This window comes from Antennarius striatus, chromosome 5 (genome assembly GCF_040054535.1).
Source record: "Antennarius striatus isolate MH-2024 chromosome 5, ASM4005453v1, whole genome shotgun sequence".
Classification (NCBI taxonomy): Eukaryota; Metazoa; Chordata; class Actinopteri; order Lophiiformes; family Antennariidae; genus Antennarius; species Antennarius striatus.
In genome coordinates, this window is record NC_090780.1 from 308629 (window position 1) to 330344 (window position 21716).

General features: G+C 43.4%; 2 protein-coding genes across 2 annotated transcripts; one reads left to right on the forward strand and one right to left on the reverse strand.

The window, feature by feature from the left end:
- Positions 1-8184: 8184 nt before the first annotated feature.
- pdhb (pyruvate dehydrogenase E1 subunit beta) lies at positions 8185-14325 on the forward strand. The gene is made up of 11 exons (XM_068314421.1): positions 8185-8285; positions 8366-8422; positions 9437-9544; positions 9936-9998; positions 10092-10127; positions 12231-12421; positions 12624-12718; positions 12845-12955; positions 13097-13188; positions 13315-13456; positions 13596-14325. Exons 1-11 carry the CDS (start codon positions 8247-8249, stop codon positions 13739-13741), a joined length of 1080 nt encoding a protein of 359 aa, XP_068170522.1. The 5' UTR covers positions 8185-8246; the 3' UTR covers positions 13742-14325.
- Positions 14326-15971: 1646 nt separating this feature from the next.
- On the reverse strand, positions 15972-21305 carry LOC137594847 (uncharacterized). The gene is made up of 5 exons (XM_068314420.1): positions 20443-21305; positions 19797-19961; positions 19523-19701; positions 19169-19409; positions 15972-17364 (listed from the first exon to the last, which is right to left on the reverse strand). The coding sequence occupies exons 1-5, from the start codon at positions 21061-21063 to the stop codon at positions 17011-17013; spliced, it is 1560 nt and encodes a 519-aa protein (XP_068170521.1). The 5' UTR covers positions 21064-21305; the 3' UTR covers positions 15972-17010.
- Between the last annotated feature and the right edge of the window lie 411 nt (positions 21306-21716).

Consider the following 21716-nt stretch of genomic DNA (forward strand, 5'->3'; position numbering starts at 1 on the left):
GTCCAGATGTCTTGCTCATGGATACATCAGCACACAGGCTGGAGTTCTGGGATTTGAACCACTTCCCTCCTGATTCTCGTACCATCAACGTCCCAATCGCTCTCAGTTACATCCAGGAAACCATTTTATTCCATAAACCCTACTAACTCGTAACCATGGAAATGCAAGACATAAAATTTACAAAAATATCAAAAAGCTGATGACACAAATATTATATTTGGTATATATAAGGTTTTGAAAAAAAAAGTTGAAACAGACTTAATTTACTTATCTAAATTCTTCCAATAGAAAAAAACATTTCAAGACAGATATGTATTAGATATTTTTAATAAATTATAATAGCTATGAGTTCATGTGTGGCCTTGTGATGAACTGGCGACTAGTCCGGGGTGTATCCTGTCTCCTGACCAATGTCATCTGGGATAAGTGGAATTCACGTCATTTCGTGATTAAAAGAAATAATGGATTTATTTTTGATTAGCCGTGAAATAGCAAATTATCTGGATCTTAAAAGGTTTCATTCTCTGCACAATGATTTTATTTTTTTTTTTTTTTCATTTCCAGCTTTTGGCTTGACTTGGAAAAGCAATATGTTTAGGAACACATTAAAATGATTTATCGTGTAGTATTTTACTTTTTCTTTCTATTTATTATTGACATATTCATGATTTAACTGCAATAAAAGAGATGCAGTATTCTCTGCAGGGTTGCCGCATGAAATACTTAATTTGTATATTCTGTAATTTGAGAATATTTTAAAATAGTTTTCCTGGGTTTGCAAGTTCAGGTTTATTTTAGGCATTTACACAATGTCTAGACATTAGCAGATCCATTAGAGGTCACCAAATCAATGTTTTAATAGTTTTATTAGTTTTCTATTGCTGCCCAAAGACGTCATTGTTTTACCTGTGTGGTATTTTGTACTTTTATTGTGAAGGCAGGAAGTTGAGGCTCCACATCCTCAGTAGCTGGTTGTGACGCGTTTGCAGGCTGGATGACATTCCTGTCAGTGTGTTTGTGGCTTTACTGGAGACTGACGTGCAGACTGTACTCTGTCTGGTCTAAAGACATGAAGGCTCATGCAGTCCAGATCTGTGCATCTTCAACCATAAAATCTTTGCACTTTTAAAAGTCAAGTTAGAATTCAAATTGCAGGAACTCTATATGCAAGACTGGGGTGGACAGGTTGGTGCACAAATAAAGATTTCAATACAACAAAGTCCAGAATGGGGGTGTAATTCATGGTATTTAATCCCCATTAGTACCGTAATGCTCTCACTCTTCTCATATGGGAGTGGGTTTACAAGAGACAGCAGTTCACTTTTTCTTTTGCCGGTCTTCTGAACATTTGCCTATGGTTCGGGAGAACGCTTCTAGAATTCAGAGGTGCACAATTTTAACTTTTCAACTATTCTCAGCAGTAAAATAATCAACATTTTACCTCATCAGTCACACAATGTCTCCTAACTCAAGGAGAAGGTCCAGAGGTATTTGTGTCCCCAAAAACATCAACTCCACCTTGTGGACTAACACGGTACTGACCCATCAACATTATAACAGAATGAGTGTCCCGTTTCTTTGAGGGGGGGAGGGCAGACTGCTGAGTCCTGTCCTGATGAGTTGTCTCTTCTGTGTTGATCCATGCTCCTGTGTAGTGGTTGTTTGGTTACCCCCATTAGACATCTGAGCATCCCTCGTTGCATTTAACTGCATACACCAGATTGCTCTTCTGACTGTGGTGGGGGGTATTTTTGGTGGTGTGGGGTCTTTTGGGTGGACCAGTATTTGTTGGAGGGTGTTGCCCGGCTTAAAATACACAGGAACCTGGTGTTTGTTGAAGATCCTCCTCATCGTCTTAGACACTCCAGACACAAACGGATCACTATACCATTGTTTGTTCTCTTCCGTCCTCACTGGTTGTTCTCCTTTCTGGATCTTGTGTGGGCTTTCACGAAGGTCCAGTCAGGATATCCACAGGTTTTCAGTGCCCCTTTCAGGTGTTGGTGTTCTTTCACCTGGTCTGGCGTACTGGTTTGTACCCCAGCTGAACCAGCTCCAGCTCAACGTCTCCAAGACCAAGCAGATGGTGCTGGATTTCCGGCAGGCACCTCCCTCTCCACAGCCAGTGATCATGGAGGGCAGTGAGGTGGGGGTGGTAGAAACTATCAGTACCTGGGACTGCAGCTAGACAGCAGACTGGACTGGTCACTCAACTGGGACTGTGTACAAGAAGGGGCAGAGCAGGATGTACTTCCTGAGGAGGCTGGCCTCCTTCAACATCTGTCCTAAGCTCCTTCTCATGTTCTATCAGTCCGTAGTCTCCAGTGTGCTGTCATACGCCATTGTGTGTTGGGGTGGGGGGGCCAGGAAAAGAGATATGGACCGTCTGAACAGACTCATCCGCAGAGCGGGCTCAGTGGTCGGGCTGAGCCTGGACTCTGTGGAGACAGTTCTGGGGAGCAGGACCATGTCTAAAGTTAAGGCTATCATGAACAACACCAGCCCCCCCTACACACCACCTTCTCCCAGCAGAGAAGCACCTTCAGCGACAGACTGCTGTCACACAGCGCCTCCACAGAGAGGCTGCTACAGTGTAGTGGGGCCAAGGTGTTGTGATTTTTACAGTGACATTGGGACGATTTCGCCTGTAAGTCACGAGTCCTACAGTGTGAGAAGGACGTACCCCCCAGGTGGCCTCCTGCTGTCTGTCAGTTCATTTCATCCATTTTATACTCTTTGTACTTCTGTTAGGTAGTATATGTTCCGTTAGGTAGTATATGTCCTGTTAGTGTAGTATATGTTCTGTTAGGTAGTATATGTTCTGTTAGGTAGTATATGTTCTGTTAGTGTAGTATATGTTCTGTTAGGTAGTATATGTTCCGTTAGGTAGTATATGTTCTGTTAGGTAGTATATGTTCTGTTAGTGTAGTATATGTTCTGTTAGGTAGTATATGTTCTGTTAGGTAGTATATGTTCCGTTAGGTAGTATATGTTCCGTTAGTGTAGTATATGTCCTGTTAGTGTAGTATATGTTCTGTTAGGTAGTAGATGTTCTGTTAGTGTAGTATATGTTCTGTTAGGTAGTATATGTTCTGTTAGGTAGTATATGTTCCGTTAGTGTAGTATATGTCCTGTTAGTGTAGTATATGTTCTGTTAGGTAGTATATGTTCTGTTAGTGTAGTATATGTTCTGTTAGGTAGTATATGTTCCGTTAGGTAGTATATGTTCCGTTAGTGTAGTATATGTCCTGTTAGTGTAGTATATGTCCTGTTAGTGTAGTATATGTTCTGGTAGTGTAGTATATGTCCTGTTAGTGTAGTATATGTCCTGTTAGTGTAGTATATGTCCTGTTAGTGTAGTATATGTCCTGTTAGTGTAGTATATGTTCTGTTAGGTAGTATATGTTCTGTTAGTGTAGTATATGTTCTGTTAGGTAGTAGTTAGGTAGTAGTTGGGGCGGCAGTGGCTCAGCGGTAGAGCAGAGGTCTTGAAGACAGATCGCCCAGCCATCAGTGGATCGATTCCCGCTCCCGCCAGAACATCTCCTGAGTGTGAGCTGACGGTGGGAGGCGTCAGCTCACCTCCCGGCCACTGCCGAGGCGCCCTTGAGCAAGGCGCTGTCCCCCTTACAAGCTGTTCTATTGGGGCGCACTCCAGGAAGCTGCTGCCCGTCACTCTGCCTCCCGATGTACAGCTTGATGTTGTGTTTGTATACTAACTGCATGATTACAGGCCCCTTTGTGTGCTGTGGTTGTTTCAGGGGCCTGTACATACACAGTGTGTGTGAAAAACTAACACAAAAAATGTAACAAATGTACACCTGAGTGACAAATGTAATTTCCCCTAGGGGATCAATAAAGTGTATCTTCTTCTTCTTCTTCTTCTTCTAGTATATGTTGTGTTAGTGTAGTATATGTTGTGTTAGTGTAGTATATGTTCTGTTAGGTAGTATATGTTCCGTTAGGTAGTATATGTTCTGTTAGTGTACTATATGTTCTGTTAGTGTAGTATATGTTCTGTTAGTGTAGTATATGTTCCATTAGTGTAGTATATGTCCTGTTAGTGTAGTATATGTCCTGTTAGTGTAGTATATGTCCTGTTAGTGTAGTATATGTTCTGTTAGGTAGTATATGTTCTGTTAGGTAGTATATGTTCTGTTAGTGTAGTATATGTTCTGTTAGGTAGTATATGTTCCGTTAGGTAGTATATGTTCTGTTAGGTAGTATATGTTCTGTTAGTGTAGTATATGTTCTGTTAGGTAGTATATGTTCTGTTAGGTAGTATATGTTCCGTTAGGTAGTATATGTTCCGTTAGTGTAGTATATGTCCTGTTAGTGTAGTATATGTTCTGTTAGGTAGTATATGTTCCGTTAGTGTAGTATATGTCCTGTTAGTGTAGTATATGTTCTGTTAGGTAGTATATGTTCTGTTAGTGTAGTATATGTTCTGTTAGGTAGTATATGTTCCGTTAGGTAGTATATGTTCTGTTAGTGTAGTATATGTCCTGTTAGTGTAGTATATGTCCTGTTAGTGTAGTATATGTTCTGGTAGTGTAGTATATGTTCTGTTAGGTAGTAGATGTTCTGTTAGTGTAGTATATGTTCTGTTAGGTAGTATATGTTCTGTTAGGTAGTATATGTTCCGTTAGTGTAGTATATGTCCTGTTAGTGTAGTATATGTTCTGTTAGGTAGTATATGTTCTGTTAGTGTAGTATATGTTCCGTTAGGTAGTATATGTTCTGTTAGTGTAGTATATGTCCTGTTAGTGTAGTATATGTCCTGTTAGTGTAGTATATGTTCTGTTGGGTAGTATATGTTCCGTTAGGTAGTATATGTTCCGTTAGTGTAGTATATGTCCTGTTAGTGTAGTATATGTTCTGTTAGGTAGTAGATGTTCTGTTAGGTAGTATATGTTCCGTTAGGTAGTATATGTTCCGTTAGTGTAGTATATGTCCTGTTAGTGTAGTATATGTTCTGTTAGGTAGTAGATGTTCTGTTAGTGTAGTATATGTTCTGTTAGGTAGTATATGTTCTGTTAGGTAGTATATGTTCCGTTAGTGTAGTATATGTCCTGTTAGTGTAGTATATGTTCTGTTAGGTAGTATATGTTCTGTTAGTGTAGTATATGTTCTGTTAGGTAGTATATGTTCCGTTAGGTAGTATATGTTCCGTTAGTGTAGTATATGTCCTGTTAGTGTAGTATATGTCCTGTTAGTGTAGTATATGTTCTGGTAGTGTAGTATATGTCCTGTTAGTGTAGTATATGTCCTGTTAGTGTAGTATATGTCCTGTTAGTGTAGTATATGTCCTGTTAGTGTAGTATATGTTCTGTTAGGTAGTATATGTTCTGTTAGTGTAGTATATGTTCTGTTAGGTAGTAGTTAGGTAGTAGTTGGGGCGGCAGTGGCTCAGCGGTAGAGCAGAGGTCTTGAAGACAGATCGCCCAGCCATCAGTGGATCGATTCCCGCTCCCGCCAGAACATCTCCTGAGTGTGAGCTGACGGTGGGAGGCGTCAGCTCACCTCCCGGCCACTGCCGAGGCGCCCTTGAGCAAGGCGCTGTCCCCCTTACAAGCTGTTCTATTGGGGCGCACTCCAGGAAGCTGCTGCCCGTCACTCTGCCTCCCGATGTACAGCTTGATGTTGTGTTTGTATACTAACTGCATGATTACAGGCCCCTTTGTGTGCTGTGGTTGTTTCAGGGGCCTGTACATACACAGTGTGTGTGAAAAACTAACACAAAAAATGTAACAAATGTACACCTGAGTGACAAATGTAATTTCCCCTAGGGGATCAATAAAGTGTATCTTCTTCTTCTTCTTCTTCTTCTAGTATATGTTGTGTTAGTGTAGTATATGTTGTGTTAGTGTAGTATATGTTCTGTTAGGTAGTATATGTTCCGTTAGGTAGTATATGTTCTGTTAGTGTACTATATGTTCTGTTAGTGTAGTATATGTTCTGTTAGTGTAGTATATGTTCCATTAGTGTAGTATATGTCCTGTTAGTGTAGTATATGTCCTGTTAGTGTAGTATATGTCCTGTTAGTGTAGTATATGTTCTGTTAGGTAGTATATGTTCTGTTAGGTAGTATATGTTCTGTTAGTGTAGTATATGTTCTGTTAGGTAGTATATGTTCCGTTAGGTAGTATATGTTCTGTTAGGTAGTATATGTTCTGTTAGTGTAGTATATGTTCTGTTAGGTAGTATATGTTCTGTTAGGTAGTATATGTTCCGTTAGGTAGTATATGTTCCGTTAGTGTAGTATATGTCCTGTTAGTGTAGTATATGTTCTGTTAGGTAGTATATGTTCCGTTAGTGTAGTATATGTCCTGTTAGTGTAGTATATGTTCTGTTAGGTAGTATATGTTCTGTTAGTGTAGTATATGTTCTGTTAGGTAGTATATGTTCCGTTAGGTAGTATATGTTCTGTTAGTGTAGTATATGTCCTGTTAGTGTAGTATATGTCCTGTTAGTGTAGTATATGTTCTGGTAGTGTAGTATATGTTCTGTTAGGTAGTAGATGTTCTGTTAGTGTAGTATATGTTCTGTTAGGTAGTATATGTTCTGTTAGGTAGTATATGTTCCGTTAGTGTAGTATATGTCCTGTTAGTGTAGTATATGTTCTGTTAGGTAGTATATGTTCTGTTAGTGTAGTATATGTTCCGTTAGGTAGTATATGTTCTGTTAGTGTAGTATATGTCCTGTTAGTGTAGTATATGTCCTGTTAGTGTAGTATATGTTCTGTTGGGTAGTATATGTTCCGTTAGGTAGTATATGTTCCGTTAGGTAGTATATGTTGTGTTAGTGTAGTATATGTTCTGTTAGTGTAGTATATGTTCTGTTGGGTAGTATATGTTCTGTTGGGTAGTATATGTTCCGTTAGGTAGTATATGTTGTGTTAGTGTAGTATATGTTCTGTTAGGTAGTATATGTCCTGTTAGTGTAGTATATGTTCTGTTAGGTAGTATATGTCCTGTTAGTGTAGTATATGTTCTGTTAGTGTAGTATATGTTCTGTTAGGTAGTATATGTCCTGTTTGTGTAGTATATGTCCTGGTATTGTAGTATATGTTCTGTTAGTGTAGTATATGTCCTGTTAGTGTAGTATATGTTCTGTTAGGTAGTATATGTCCTGTTAGTGTAGTATATGTTCTGTTAGTGTAGTATATGTTCTGTTAGTGTAGTATATGTTCTGTTAGGTAGTATATGTCCTGTTAGTGTAGTATATGTCCTGGTATTGTAGTATATGTTCTGTTAGTGTAGTATATGTCCTGTTAGTGTAGTATATGTTCTGTTAGGTAGTATATGTCCTGTTAGTGTAGTATATGTTCTGTTAGTGTAGTATATGTTCTGTTAGGTAGTGTATGTCCTGTTAGTGTAGTATATGTCCTGGTATTGTAGTATATGTTCTGTTAGTGTAGTATATGTCCTGTTATTGTAGTATATGTTCTGTTATTGTAGTATATGTTCTGTTAGTGTAGTATATGTCCTGTTATTGTAGTATATGTTCTGTTATTGTAGTATATGTTCTGTTATTGTAGTATATGTTCTGTTAGTGTAGTATATGTTCTGTTATTGTAGTATATGTTCTGTTATTGTAGTATATGTTCTGTTAGTGTAGTATATGTCCTGTTATTGTAGTATATGTTCTGTTATTGTAGTATATGTTCTGTTATTGTAGTATATGTTCTGTTATTGTAGTATATGTTCTGTTAGTGTAGTATATGTCCTGTTATTGTAGTATATGTTCTGTTAGTGTAGTATATGTTCTGTTATTGTAGTACATGTCTTGTGGTCTGTTCTGCCTGTGTTTCTTTTAACTCCTGGTGTTTAATATCTAGATTTATGTACATTTCATGTCTGAGCAGTGACTATTTGTAATTTCCTCTGTGATTAATAAAGTATCCTTCCTTCTTTCTAGTTAATAGTGTACTACCCAACTACCTTGATTTTTTGTTTTTATTGACGTGTTTTTCTCACAAATTCTGTTTATTCTGTAACTCTTAGTTTTTATGCTGTATTTTAATGACTTTGGTCCTCCTGAATGGAGGCTCCATTATTATCATTGACAGCAAAGGAAAGTCCTTGGATGCGTTTTTTTTGTTACCTTTTTCCCCGCCCACTTCTCCGATAAACCTCTGTGATTGGACAGGATTCTCAATGACGGATACCGACTAGCTGATGACTGAGCTGATTGGCTGAAGGGCCGTCAGTCCAGTCAGCGTCTCGCTACGGTAGAGGACAAACATGGCAGCGTCTTTGAGGAGCTTCCTGCGGTCAGGAGACGTAAGAATTAATTCACCGCAGAATGTTGGTTTAAAAACAACGAGTGTTTCCTGTCTGAGCGTCTCTTCTTGTCCCAACAGGTGGTGTTGTCTCTGGGCCGGCGGGGGTTCCACCGCAGCGGCCCGGCCGCCGTGCAGGTTAGTGCTAGCAGCTAGCAGGCTAACGGTGGCTAGCAGGCTAACCGCAGCTGAAGCCTCTGTCAGACGGATGATGGATATTATTATTATTATTATTATTATTATTATTATTATTATTGTTGTGATTGTTCCAGAATCACTACGGAAGACACTAAATGGTGATGTTTGGTTGGAGAACTTACACGTCAGTGAGGAGTACTTTTCATTCCATAAGTTAGAATCAAGTTTTTATCATTGATAAATAATCTGGATGGAACATCTTGTATGAAGAAATGTTGTCCTTCATACAACTGAAATGTTCCAGAACTGATGAATGAGTTTGTTGTTGATCAGGAGCTCATCCTCCTGTCAGCAGACCGCAGCGTAGACTACCCTCATGTAGCTTCATGTCTGTCTGCTGGTGGGATGACCACCGGGACGAGCTGTACCTGTTGTCATCTGTGTCCAACACACACCTGCACACACCTGCTCCACCACAGCTGATGAGGCTGACAGGTTCTGTCCAGATCCAGAGAAACCAAACGGCCCATTTGGTCTCTGATGATTCAAATGTCACCCAGGCGAAAAGCCATCATAATTAAAACCTGTTTTGTCTGTATTTAGTTCAAGACTTAGAATTATTAGGTGTTCATAGGAAAACATACTATATTAGGATTACAGTATATTATAATAAAGTGGATTATCAGAACATAAAGGTGCCGCAAGGTTTAAACTCTAAACTGTGTGCATCACAAAAGACCAGAGACAGCTTTAGTCCACTGAAACACGCTCCCCCTTCAAAAACCAGAAACAAACACCAAATAATAAGTTCTTTTAATCTTGCCCAGTGGCTAACTGCATAGGGTGCTCAAAAGTAAACTTACAGTATTAGATACTAAAGATGTAAAAACCTAGTTAATTGCAAAACTAAATAGCAACGAGAAAATGAGTTAAAGTTGTGTTCAAACTGGAAAAAGACTGTTTTGACGCACCTGCCCTGAGGACGACTGAATGCCGTGCTGTTGCTTTTGTCAGGTGACTGTTCGCGATGCCCTCAACCAAGCAATGGATGAGGAACTGGAGAGAGATGAAAAGGTGTTCCTGTTGGGGGAGGAGGTGGCGCAGTACGACGGCGCCTACAAGGTGATGATTCAGTAGAGGACAGGTGACCGTACACCTGTGCAGGTGGAGCAAATATTGGACAGAATATCTGGTCATTCTCACAGTCCTCATCATTCCCTTTCTCCCATCTATACACTGAAGCCATAAATCAAATGCTGAAGATAACATTTCACGTCCTATTATGAAAAACACATTTTTTCAGGTCCCTACATAAACATAGTAGTCCTCCCTAAACCTACCAACTCCAATGATCACAATTAAAACAAACAAACTATCAAAGTTTTACTGTTCATTGTATTTTTACATGATGTTCTAATTTTTTGAGAGCAGTTGTATATTGGTTATAGTTTATTGGCAATTTTAAAAAAACCCCGATAGGACATGATTTCTATATTATTCTTCCAATCCGCAGGTGAGCAGGGGTCTGTGGAAGAAATACGGAGACAAACGCATCATGGACACCCCGATCACAGAGGTGAGAGGCGCCTCCAGATCGTCCTGTTTATGGCTTCAGCTTTGTGACGTAACCCCTCCAGAGGAGATTAACGTCTGTCTGTCTCACCTGTAGATGGGCTTTGCTGGCATTGCGGTGGGGGCCGCCATGGTGAGTTTTCTAAATCAACCGATACCATGGTGAAACATCCACAAAGTATATTTCTAAAGTATATGTCTAAAGTTTATTTCTAAATTATATATCTACAACGACCGCTAGACACCAGACAAATAACAGGAGATCTCAAGGAGCTGATTGGTCTACGGACCCTGACCTGCAGTGGGTCATGGGGGATCATCATCAGCCTTAGTCCCACATGGGATTCTCTTGTGTGGAATGTTTTTTAGGTGCTGGCTGAGTTTGTAAAAACTTGGGCCAATCAGTCTTGACCGTGTGTTACACAACCTTCTAGTCCTAGCCATTGGGTAATCATACTGATTGGTTCACGAGAGCTGACACGGTAGCACTGAAAGCAAATTGACAGTTTGTGTAAAGAAAGTATTTTATTTGGACTGTTGAATGTTGGACCAGATAGAAGTTATCGTAGCGACCACTGCCAGTGGATGGTAGTACTTTTGATAGTAATATACAATATACTAGACTGTAGGACCAATGAGAACAGACGAGGGGCCATGTTGACAACACTCTGATGCCAGAGCCAAGCCAGTCCGTCAGGAAGCGGGGGCCGACTGGATGATTAAGGCAGGATGAAGGTGTATCATGAGGAGGTCCCTCAGATAACTCAGTGCTACATGTGAGGTCCTGGGAGGGGTCATGGTGACACTACTGGTCACCTGGATTTAATAGACGTTCATTTAATTCTGTCACTGATATACTCTTATAAGCTTAATCTGATTAGTTTCTGTCTGTTAAATCCAGCGTTAGTGACTTAAATCCAGCGTTAGTGACTTAAAGCCAGCGTTAGTGACTTAAAGCCAGCATTAGTGACTTAAAGCCAGCATTAGTGACTTAAAGCCAGCGTTAGTGACTTAAAGCCAACATTAGTGACTTAAAGCCAGCGTTAGTGACTTAAAGCCAGTATCAGTGACTTAAAGCCATTATCAGTGATTTAAAGCCAGTATCAGTGACTTAATAAACCCAGTATCAGTGACTTAAACCCAGTATCAGTGACTTAAACCCAGTATCAGTGACTTAAACCCAGTATCAGTGACTTAAACCCAGTATCAGTGACTTCAAGCCAGTATCAGTGACTTAAACCCAGTATTAGTGACTTAAACCCAGTATCAGTGACTTAAACCCAGTATCAGTGACTTAAACCCAGTATCAGTGACTTAAACCCAGTATCAGTGACTTAAACCCAGTATCAGTGACTTAAACCCAGTATCAGTGACTTAAACCCAGTATCAGTGACTTAAACCCAGTATCAGTGACTTCAAGCCAGTATCAGTGACTTAAACCCAGTATTAGTGACTTAAACCCAGTATCAGTGACTTAAACCCAGTATTAATGTCTTCTACAGGCTGTAGGGTCAGAAGGAACGCTCCTCATGTGATTCGTTCATGACGGGTCAGCTGTCTGGCGTTCTGTTAAATCGTATAAAACAACCAGGCAGGTTGACGTAGTCAGATGAGTAGCGTGTGGTCATCATCTGGTTCCCGTCTTCATAAACATTTGAATTACCATAAATAATAAAATAAATAGTTCGTCGTTATATCGACTTTGTTTTTCACGGGTTGTCCTGGAACGCAGTGACGAGGGATTACTGTATTAATGTGTGGAAAACTGGGAAAAGACCCATTCAGGTGTTGAATGTATATATTTGCGTTCCCATCCAAAAAGATCCTGGTGATCCTAATGGAGTCGCTGCACATTGACCACCTCACACTTAAACACTGTCCTGGGTGTGACCCCGTCCCCCAGTGAATGAGCTATCAAAAGGAAAGTGATTTTTTTTGTTTGAACATTCTTTGACAAAGCAGATTGTTAGTCAGACAAATTTTTTTTTTAAATAATTAGACAAATGATTTTAGTCTGATAAGCTGAACAGGAATACGACTGACTGGGGGAACAGGAACAACCTGATTCTGACTGTTCTTCATCAGTGTCTCCTTTGATAAACGTCTTTGTTTCTGTGGTTCAGACTGTTAGTGACCTGTTACTGACCTGTTACTGACCTGTTAGTGACCTGTTTGTGACCTGTTGCTGACCTGTTTGTGACCTGTTGCTGACCTGTTGCTGACCCGTCTCCCCCAGGCTGGCCTGAGGCCCATCTGTGAGTTCATGACCTTTAACTTCTCCATGCAAGCCATCGATCAGGTGATCAACTCGGCAGCAAAGACCTACTACATGTCCGCCGGCCTGCAGCCGGTGCCCATCGTCTTCAGGGGCCCCAACGGGGCCTCGGCCGGCGTCGCTGCTCAGCACTCGCAGTGCTTCGCTGCGTGGTGCGTTCACTGACCTCTGATCTGCTGTGAGCCACGTGTTCACAATTGTTTAGTGTTTTTATTCTGTTTCATTCGTTCACCAGAGATTTGCTAAAACCAGCATTCAGAAATGAGTGAAACTAGAACAAAGTCGTAAAATGTTCGGTTCAGTGACTAGAAGTGACAGGTGATCATGTGATGACACACGTGTTCATCTCCACAGGTATGGTCACTGTCCAGGTCTGAAGGTTCTGAGTCCCTGGAGCTCAGAAGATGCCAAAGGTCTTCTGAAGTCAGCGATCAGAGACGACAACCCTGGTGAGACGTGAGACAACCCTAGTAACCCCAACCCTAACACGTGAGCTCACCATGAGACAGCCCCCCCCCAGTCCACGACGTGGTGTTGCCCCCATCCTCTCCTCAGGGAGTTGTCCTGTGTTTCAGTGGTGTTCCTGGAGAACGAGCTGATGTACGGCGTTCCCTTTGAGATGTCAGAGGAGTCTCAGTCCAAAGACTTCACCGTCCCCATCGGCAAGGCCAAGGTGGAGAGAGCAGGTGTGTGACCAATCAATCAATCAATCAATCAATCAACCAACCATAGATACACAACAGAACGTCTGTTACTATTCATGTGTTCAATGTTCACACAATCATTTAACTGGTGAAAGTTACAGCGTTTGTTCTCTTGTGCTTCAGGGGGTCATGTGACGTTGGTCAGCCACTCGCGGTACGTGGGTCACTGCCTGGACGCTGCCGCCATCCTGGCCAAGGAGGGCATTGAGTGTGAGGTAGAGAACACACCTGCTTCTCACACACCTGCTTCTCACACACCTGCTTCTCACACACCTGCTTCTCACACACGCCAAGACCTTCCTGAGCGGTCGCTTAAACTACTTCCTGTCTGTCGATGTCAGGTGATCAACCTGAGGACCATCCGTCCAATGGATGTGGAGAGCATTGAGAGCAGCGTGATGAAGACCAACCACCTGGTGACGGTGGAGGGGGGCTGGCCTCAGTTTGGGGTGGGGGCTGAGATCTGCAGCAGGATCATGGAAGGTAACAGCCGACATGAAATGAAAATGGATCCAAGGCTGTTGTGATGATCAGACGCCTCTCCGTTAGCGCTCTGCTCTCACTGTGGAGCTAATCAATGCTAATCATGATGCTAAAATGTCCTCCATGTGTGTGTTTCCAGGTCCCGCCTTCAACTACCTGGATGCTCCGGCCATCAGGGTGACGGGTGTGGACATCCCCATGCCGTACGCCAAGATCCTGGAGGACAACAGTGTTCCTCAGATTAAAGACATCATCTTCTCCGTCAAGAAGACTCTGAACGTCTGAGACTCGTCCTGCTGACGCTTCTCTCTGGAGTCGTGTATAAATACAGTCAGCAGGCCCTTTAAAATAATCCAGATTAACGGTTCCCACCAGATTTTGGGCAGTGAAACGAACCGCCGCCTGTTTTTTGGGCCCAAATTGGAACCAGTCTGTGCCACTTTTTTTTAAACCCAAAACAAAGCAAGATTGTGTTTATGAACTACACTGCTGAGCCACATGAAACTGCACAGCTACACTCCAGAACCCCCCCCAATCAGGAGCGTTTATCAACTTCAGTTGAGTTTTTATTTTGGCCAAGACATTATTTGACGCGCCAAAGCAAATGGCTTAATTGGCCTCAAACATGTTAATCTCTATTAAATAGTAAAAATCCTCAGATTACAGTTCTTCCTGTGTTCTGTCTCTTGACTGTCAGTAACATTTTATGTTCATAAGTTTTATTAATAAATTAATATTATTAATAGATTCCCATATTCTCTACCAAACATTGTTTCAGTGAAGAACACCTGCTGGAGGTTTGGTGTTTCTGACTATTATTATGTTGTTTTTCTTGTTGCTATCAATGACTGTTACTAAATAAACTTTCAGTCCATGACGTTTTGTGCGTCCTGTCTGTCAGGCTGGGTTCAGTTCTGCCGCCTTGATTCATGGTTCTGTTGAGACGGGACAGTGGATCTTCAGAGGGTTTACTGCTTGATCTTTTGTGTTTAATATTCTGAATATTAAGGAAGCACAAGCAGCAGCTTCTTGCATTTTTTCCTCAATGAGTTTCTTCCTCATTGAGGAAGAAACTCCGAGCAGGACCCAGACTCTGGTCCACCTTGGCCAGTTGGGTGGAAAAGAAAGGGAGATAAGGACGGGGCAAGAGAAAGATAATGGGAGGTAGGCCAGATAGTCTCGTTTAGATCCAGCTGCTGAAGGGATTTTCAGAGCGCACGCACTGAATTCTGGGTTACCTCCCGCTTCAAAGCGGTGATGTAATGTCAGGTTGGTGTGTCCGTCCGTCAGTACGCCAAGTATCTTCACAACCGTTCAGATGGAAAGATGAAACAAAAAGCACATGACTCAGGCAGCAGAGGGGATGAAGATGAGATGATGACCTTGAGAAAACGAGGTCAAGGTCAAATTTTAACTTTGGTACACTCAGGAACCAGATAAGATAGAAAGACGAGGAAGAAGGCCAGTGTGAGTAAGACCATAGATCAAAGCTAGTGCTTTGATCAATGACAGTAGGTCAGGGTAAGATTTTGAATTCAGGGGTGTCGCGGGATGTTGCAGTCTGACTGCATTGGTTCTAGTTTATACTGGTTTCCCACCTGAGCACATGGACGGCAGCAGAGTCTTTCAAGCAGGCGGAGGGCCAGTGTGTGAGCAGGAAAAACAAAAAGTATGGGAGAGACAGAAAATACCCTCAGCAGCCTAGGCCTACAGCAGCTGGTAGGGTAGAACCTGTCATTTCTGACTGTAGGCTCTATCAAAGAGGAGGGTTTTTAGTTTACTCTTAAATGAGCTAAGGGTGTCTGCCCCCCAGACCGAGGCTGGGAGATTGTTCCAGAGTAGAAGGGCAGATAGCTGAAGCTTCTGCCTCCTGTTCTGACGGGTTACCAGAAATCCTGCATCCTCAGACCCTCAGAAGAGTCCTGGGAGGGTGATACACCCGAGAGAGATCTTACAAGGTGCCCCGTCACCACTAACTTTTAGCTCTAGCTCCGAGACAAAATCAAGACACCAGAGGGATTGAATGAGCAGGATGGGAACAAAGTTTCCCTTTACACCGAGGATTCGCTCTTGTTCCCGTCTCAACCGTCTGTCAGCCTTCCTGAAGTAACAGTCTGACCAGAAAAATTTGGTAAAACGCCTGAACACAAGGTTAATATTCAGAAAAGCGAGCTAATGCCTGTTGGCACGAATACAATGCGCCCTCGTGCATTCACACATCAACGCTCTCCACTTCACCTCATCGCGAAGTTTTGGTAGTCACGTGATATCGTACGCGCAATTCTATTGGCTGACAGCATCCGAACGTGCGCTTGTTCCGTGAGACACAAAAGTGTTTTAAACAGTCTATCAGAGTGTTTTAAAGGTGATAGATAGAAGGTGGTTTAGTATCAGTGTGGGGGGGTTCATAAACATTTAAATTACCATAAATAATAATATAGTTTGTCACTATTGTGGAAATCGTTAATTGCGTGTGGTTCCTGGAACGCATTAACCACAAAGAATGAGGGCGCGCTGTGTTTGTTAGATTTATTCCCCTTTAAAGTTGGTTCCAAGAAATTAAAATACGTAGGGACATGGATTACACATAATTACAAACATCTCTATGTTGTCAATTATCTGCCCCGACTATCTAAACTTTCTCAGGGCATTGAACGCTGGGACCACCTGCCATTGGGCAGAAGAATCAGTAAAAATAAATGTTTTTCCTACATTTTTACACATCTTCTGTGCTTTCTAATCAACTCTTTTTTTACCAAGCTAGACAACCAAATATCAAGCTTTATTTGGAATTAAAAAACACCCCGTATCAAAAGCAGTATACTTCAAAGTCCTTGTTCAATGGGCGGGAGGGCACTTCCAAACTCACTACATTATTCCTGGGTTAGGGTTAGTCGTGTCACAAACGTATTACACTGATGGGTAATCATCACATTTGTGATATTGGACGGGCAACAATGGAGGTTGCTTCTGTGTCACTTCCTTAAAGGTTTAGGGTGTCGGAAGCTTCTATTTACACACCCGGTCTGCTTTAAACCTGTTCTTACACATTCAATCCAAATTTGGAATCAATTCAGAAGATCTTTTGACTCAGACACCACAGGCTTCACCAATTGCTAAAAATCCTGTTTGCCCCTTCAGTCATGGACAAGGTCTTTGACAGACGGTCTGAAGGGGAACGGTTTCTCTCTGATCGCTGTATTGATGGGATGTTTGCCTCCTTCCAGCAGTGGGTACAAACATTCCAGATTTCTTAACACTTCTGTGGATATTTGCAACTATGAACTTTTGTTATTTCAGATTCAAAATGTTTAACCCTTTCTGAACAATTTGTCCAGCAAGCCTGAGATTAAACAGCATTAAGGTTCAGACCGATAATCAGCTGATCAATAGGGTTTATTGTCTGTTTCAGTGGAGCAGCTTTATGTTTACAGGATATATTCTGGTCCAACTGATCAAAACTGATTTCTGTCACAATCATAGACTAAACCCACGATGGTGACCTCTGACCTGCTCTGTGATTGGACACAGGGTTCATTGAGCTCTAAAGAGTCTTAGGGAGCTGAAAGCTCAGATTGTTCAACCTGTGACTGACCCTTCAGCAGGTCCAGCCTCACCACCACCACCTGCCTCTTCTTCTGCCCCACCTCCTCCTCTTCCTCCTCTCTTTCCTTCAGCTTTCGTTTTCCTCTCTGTTTCCTTTTTTCACTCTTCCTCTGCTTCTTTACCTTCTTCCTTCTCCTCTTTTCTATCACTGCTTCCTCCTCTGCTGCTTCATCCTCCTCCTCTTCTTGTGCTGTGTCTTGCAGTTCTTCCTCTTCAGTCTCCGTTTCATCCTCCTCATCCTCCTCCTCAGCTGCCTGTTCTCCTTTCATCGGGTCTTGTTGTATCTTTAACCTCTGCCCATTCTGAGTGGGAGACAACATAAAGCTGGTCAAAGAACCACGACGCTACAGTTCATTAACGAACAATCAAATGAATTCAACTCTGTTCTCTGCCATTGAATGATTGATGGAGAACTAGAACGTCTCCAGGTGGACCAGCAGCAGCATCGCTGCAGTAGATCAGTCCATGATGGATGCTGGATGTCTGCCAACAGAACCAGGTCTGCTGCATTAAAATGGTCGTATCCAGTGCTGATTGATCAGTCACCATCTGGCAAAACGTTCTTTTAACAATAGTTTCATTCTATTAAGTGTCACATTTACATAAATATTTTTCCACAGCATTGACAGCCCCGTTTTATGAGAAGAAATATTATGAAAATCTGTGTTCTTCAAAACTTAAAGGATTCCTAAATCAGTCAGAGGACAAATGATGGCTTTATGTTTGCTGGAAGGCAGCAGGGTGAAACAAAGAGTTAAATCTTATTTGTTGTGGGCAAGATTAATGTTCTCTACGCTTAGACCCTCAAACCAGAAAAATAAAAACTCCGCAAAAAACAAAACCTATTCAAGGAAAAGAGAAGAAACCAGTGGAAGATGAGATTGGTCTCCTGACGGAGGAACGCCAGAGAACAGTCACATCCAGGATTAAGAGCTTCTTCTTCCACTATAACTCCTTCTGCCGTCAATCCGGGAAGCATTCTCATTGGTCTAAACTGTTTTATATTCATCCCAACATCTGTTATAAATAATCAGAAACTAATTTGATTTTCCTGTTTGCAGAAAATACGTTGCAAAATTGAGATAATTTTTAACCACGACAACAGTTGAACTGTTTGCTGAACATTGTTTGTAGGTTGAGTGTGTGTGTGTGTGTGTGTGTGTGTGTGTGTGTGTGTGTGTGTGTGTGTGTGATGATCTCGCCTGTAGTCAGCTGGGAAACTCCAGCGACACCTGCTGGCTGTACTTTGTTAAAGCAGCTGATTATGAGCGTCTCGGCCTTGAGGAGGGGGATCGATTAAAATCCGCTGATAAGTGAAAACCGTCATCTATGCAATTAATGCGCCCTGGCACGATTGCACATCAAAGATTGTGACTCCACCTCATCACAGATTTTAGGTAAGCAGTCACATGATACCGTACGCGCATTCTATTGGCTAACGGCATCCAGAAGTGCGCTACTTTCCGTGAGTCTCTGACTTCCGTGAGACACTAAAGTGTTTTGAACAGTCTATCAGAGGGTTTTAGAGGTGATTCAGATAGAAGGTGGTTTAATATCAGTATGGGGGGGGGGGTTCAGAAACGTTTAAATTACCATAAATAATAATATAGTTACCGTAAATAATAAGATAAATAAATTGCGATCTCGATCGCGTATTCCTCCGTCGCGTGTGGTTCCTGGAACACATTGACTGCAAAGACCGAGGGCGCACTGTATTCCCTGTATTCACTGCATTAACTGTATTCACTGCATTAACTATATTCACTGCATTCACTGTATTCACTGCATTCACTGCACAAGGATTCCACAAAACTTGATGGATGTGAGAGTGAAGCACGAAGGCTAAGCTAGTAACTTGGGAATGTGTGTTGGAAGTAAAGTATGTTAGGGTCAACTGGTCTGACGTTACTTAGTTTCGTCTGAATCAGCTCTTCACTGTAAGGTTCTGTCTACATTGAAGATCTCACTGAAGTGTATCACCCCCCAGGGCTGTTTGCACTGAGGATGCAGGATTACTGGTGACCAGTCAGGCCTTTAGAGTAGAACAAATAGGACCAAATAGGATTTGAGGAACGCACTTCCAGCACTGCCAGTGAAGATACTCACGGTCTTTTTCCTGTTCCGGAGTCTCTGCAGCAGCAGCCTGACCGTGTCCTTGTTCTGACACAGGCCCATGGTGTTCAGGGCTTCCAGAGCAGAACTAGAGCAGCCCTGGAGGCGGAGCTCTGCTCCGAGAGCGGCCTGCAGGAAGTTGTTCTTCCAGATGTTTCTAGTGAACAGTGGGACCGACAGGGCCACCACAGCCCGGCGCTCCAGCAGAGCCTGGGCCTGTTCCTCCGACAGCTGGCTGCCACACAAACAGGCGTTCACCACGACTCACAGCCACACGTTATCAATATGAACTACAGTTCAGGTCACTGACCCATTCTGATTGGCTGAGCCAAGCCCAGTCACACTTACTGACTGCTCTTGGAGAGGGTACCAATGTCAGGAAACAGCGAGGTGAGGCAGGTGATGACCAGTGGGGCTTTCTCCTGGGCCCAGTTCAGACATCGGTGCCAGGGGAAGGACGACAGCGGCTTCCTGCTCGTCACCTTCTGATGGAACGGACTGTTTGGCTGCCGAGTCAGCGCTTTCATCTACACCACCAGCAGAAAATATGACACACACACACACACACAACATAGCCCTACCAGCACCTGGTGGACCACCCAGTGACACCACACGTTCTCACCTCTTCTTTCAGCTGTTTGCTCCAGAACTCCATCATGGGCTTTCGGGCCCCTTTGGCAGACCACAACATCTTGAGAGCTGCCTTGTAGCACGATTTGCTCACTAGTAGAGCTGCTTTGCTCTTTTTCCCCATCCTGCGGCCTTTCTTCTGGTCTTTCACCTCTGACTGCAAAAAACAGAAACATCTTAATGCATGTCAGTAATCCAGACGTCTCACGATTGTAATAGTAGTTCTGCATGTTCTAAGAATATTACACCAAAGTCACGTATGTCATTAATCCATTAATTTTGACATTTACACACTTTTTTTTAAAAGACACTTGTTATTGTGAACTGAATGTCAGGATTGAGCATCTTTAGGATGTATTAGAACATCACACCAACCGACGTACGTCTTTGTTCAGTGGATATTGTAGTTGAGTGTGAACTCTGGTGAACAGAGAACGTAATGTCTTCACAAGTCATTCCTGAGTAGCTACTGTCAAATCACAGTATATATTATATTATAAATGATAACACATACATTATTTACGTCATTGGTGGTTTCCATTATTGGGCAACTAACACACACACACACACACACACACACACACACACACACTGCTCCGGTGGAGCTGCCGTCGGTTCCAGGGGAACCCCCACCGCACCTCTCTGACCGCGGGGGGCTTCAGCCACACGGACCGCTTCCCGCTCTGCCGGCGCCGACATTTGCTCCTGACGGTCTGCGCGCAGGTCTCACACAGGAAGGACCTCTCGTTCACGGGGGAGTCCGGGAAGACCCAGAGCACGGTGTCCGGGGTGGTGAAGGTGTGCACCGCCCTCCGGTTGAAGCTGCGGCCGGTCCGCTCGAACTCCAGCCGGCAGCAGGAGCAGTTCCGGTCCTCCGGCCTCACGGAGCCCCGGCGGCCGCCACGAACCGGACCGGCAGCTCCACAGCCCGGTGTCTGCCCGGAGTCTCCCCCGGCCCGTGTCAGCAGCGGGGCCGAGTCCGCGGCATTCCCACCGGGACAGTCCACCTCCGCGCCCACGGCCGGGCCGGGGATCTCCACCGACAGCGGCTGCTCCGGGACGCTCTGCCCGGGGTCGAACGGGGAAATGAAGCTCTGCAGCGCGGGGACCCGACCGCCAGCCCCCGGGGGCCCCGCGGACACCTCCGGGCTGAAGACACCCGCAGCGGCGGAAGCGTAGTCGTGTTCGTTCGGCTCCGAAGGGGAACCACTTTCCTCCTCGGCCCCCGCTTTGGGCTCCGTGTTTACACCCGCCATCATTAACGGAGTGAATCCGGTTTAAGTCAGTCAACAGCAGGCAGTCAGGAGGAAACGGTTTGTGGTCATAACGAGATGTGTTCTGGGTAAATTCACAGAAGACCGCTCCGAAACACTGTCCCTGTAGCTGTCCCCTGAAGCTGTCCCTGAATCTGTCCCTGAATCTGTCCCCTGAATCTGTCCCCTGACTCAGGATGAAGAGTCTAACAAAGTGAACTCCCCCCCCCGGTCAATAGAAGCTCTGATCAAACGCAAACCGGAAGAGGAATTACCAACAGGAAGGACATCACTAGTATTCATGACAGCTTCCGTCCTTGTTAAACGGTACCTATCGGTGGCGCCCCCCAGTGGTGAGAGGTATGCAGGGCAGGGCAGGTCTTCAGGGCTGACTCGCACTCGGACAGTGAAACAAATCCCTTAGTGTGTTAGCCTACCTACCTACCTACCTACCTACCTACCTACCTACCTGCCTACCTACCTACCTACCTACCTACCTACCTACCTACCTACCTACCTGCCTGCTTCCACTACAGTCAGAGCGGATCGCGAAAAGCGCAGCTCCTCTAAATGATCGGAGGAGGTCTGTGTGTGTTTGTGGACAACAGGCCACACAATTCTACATACCAGAGCCAGTGTGCACCCCAGACTATGAAATA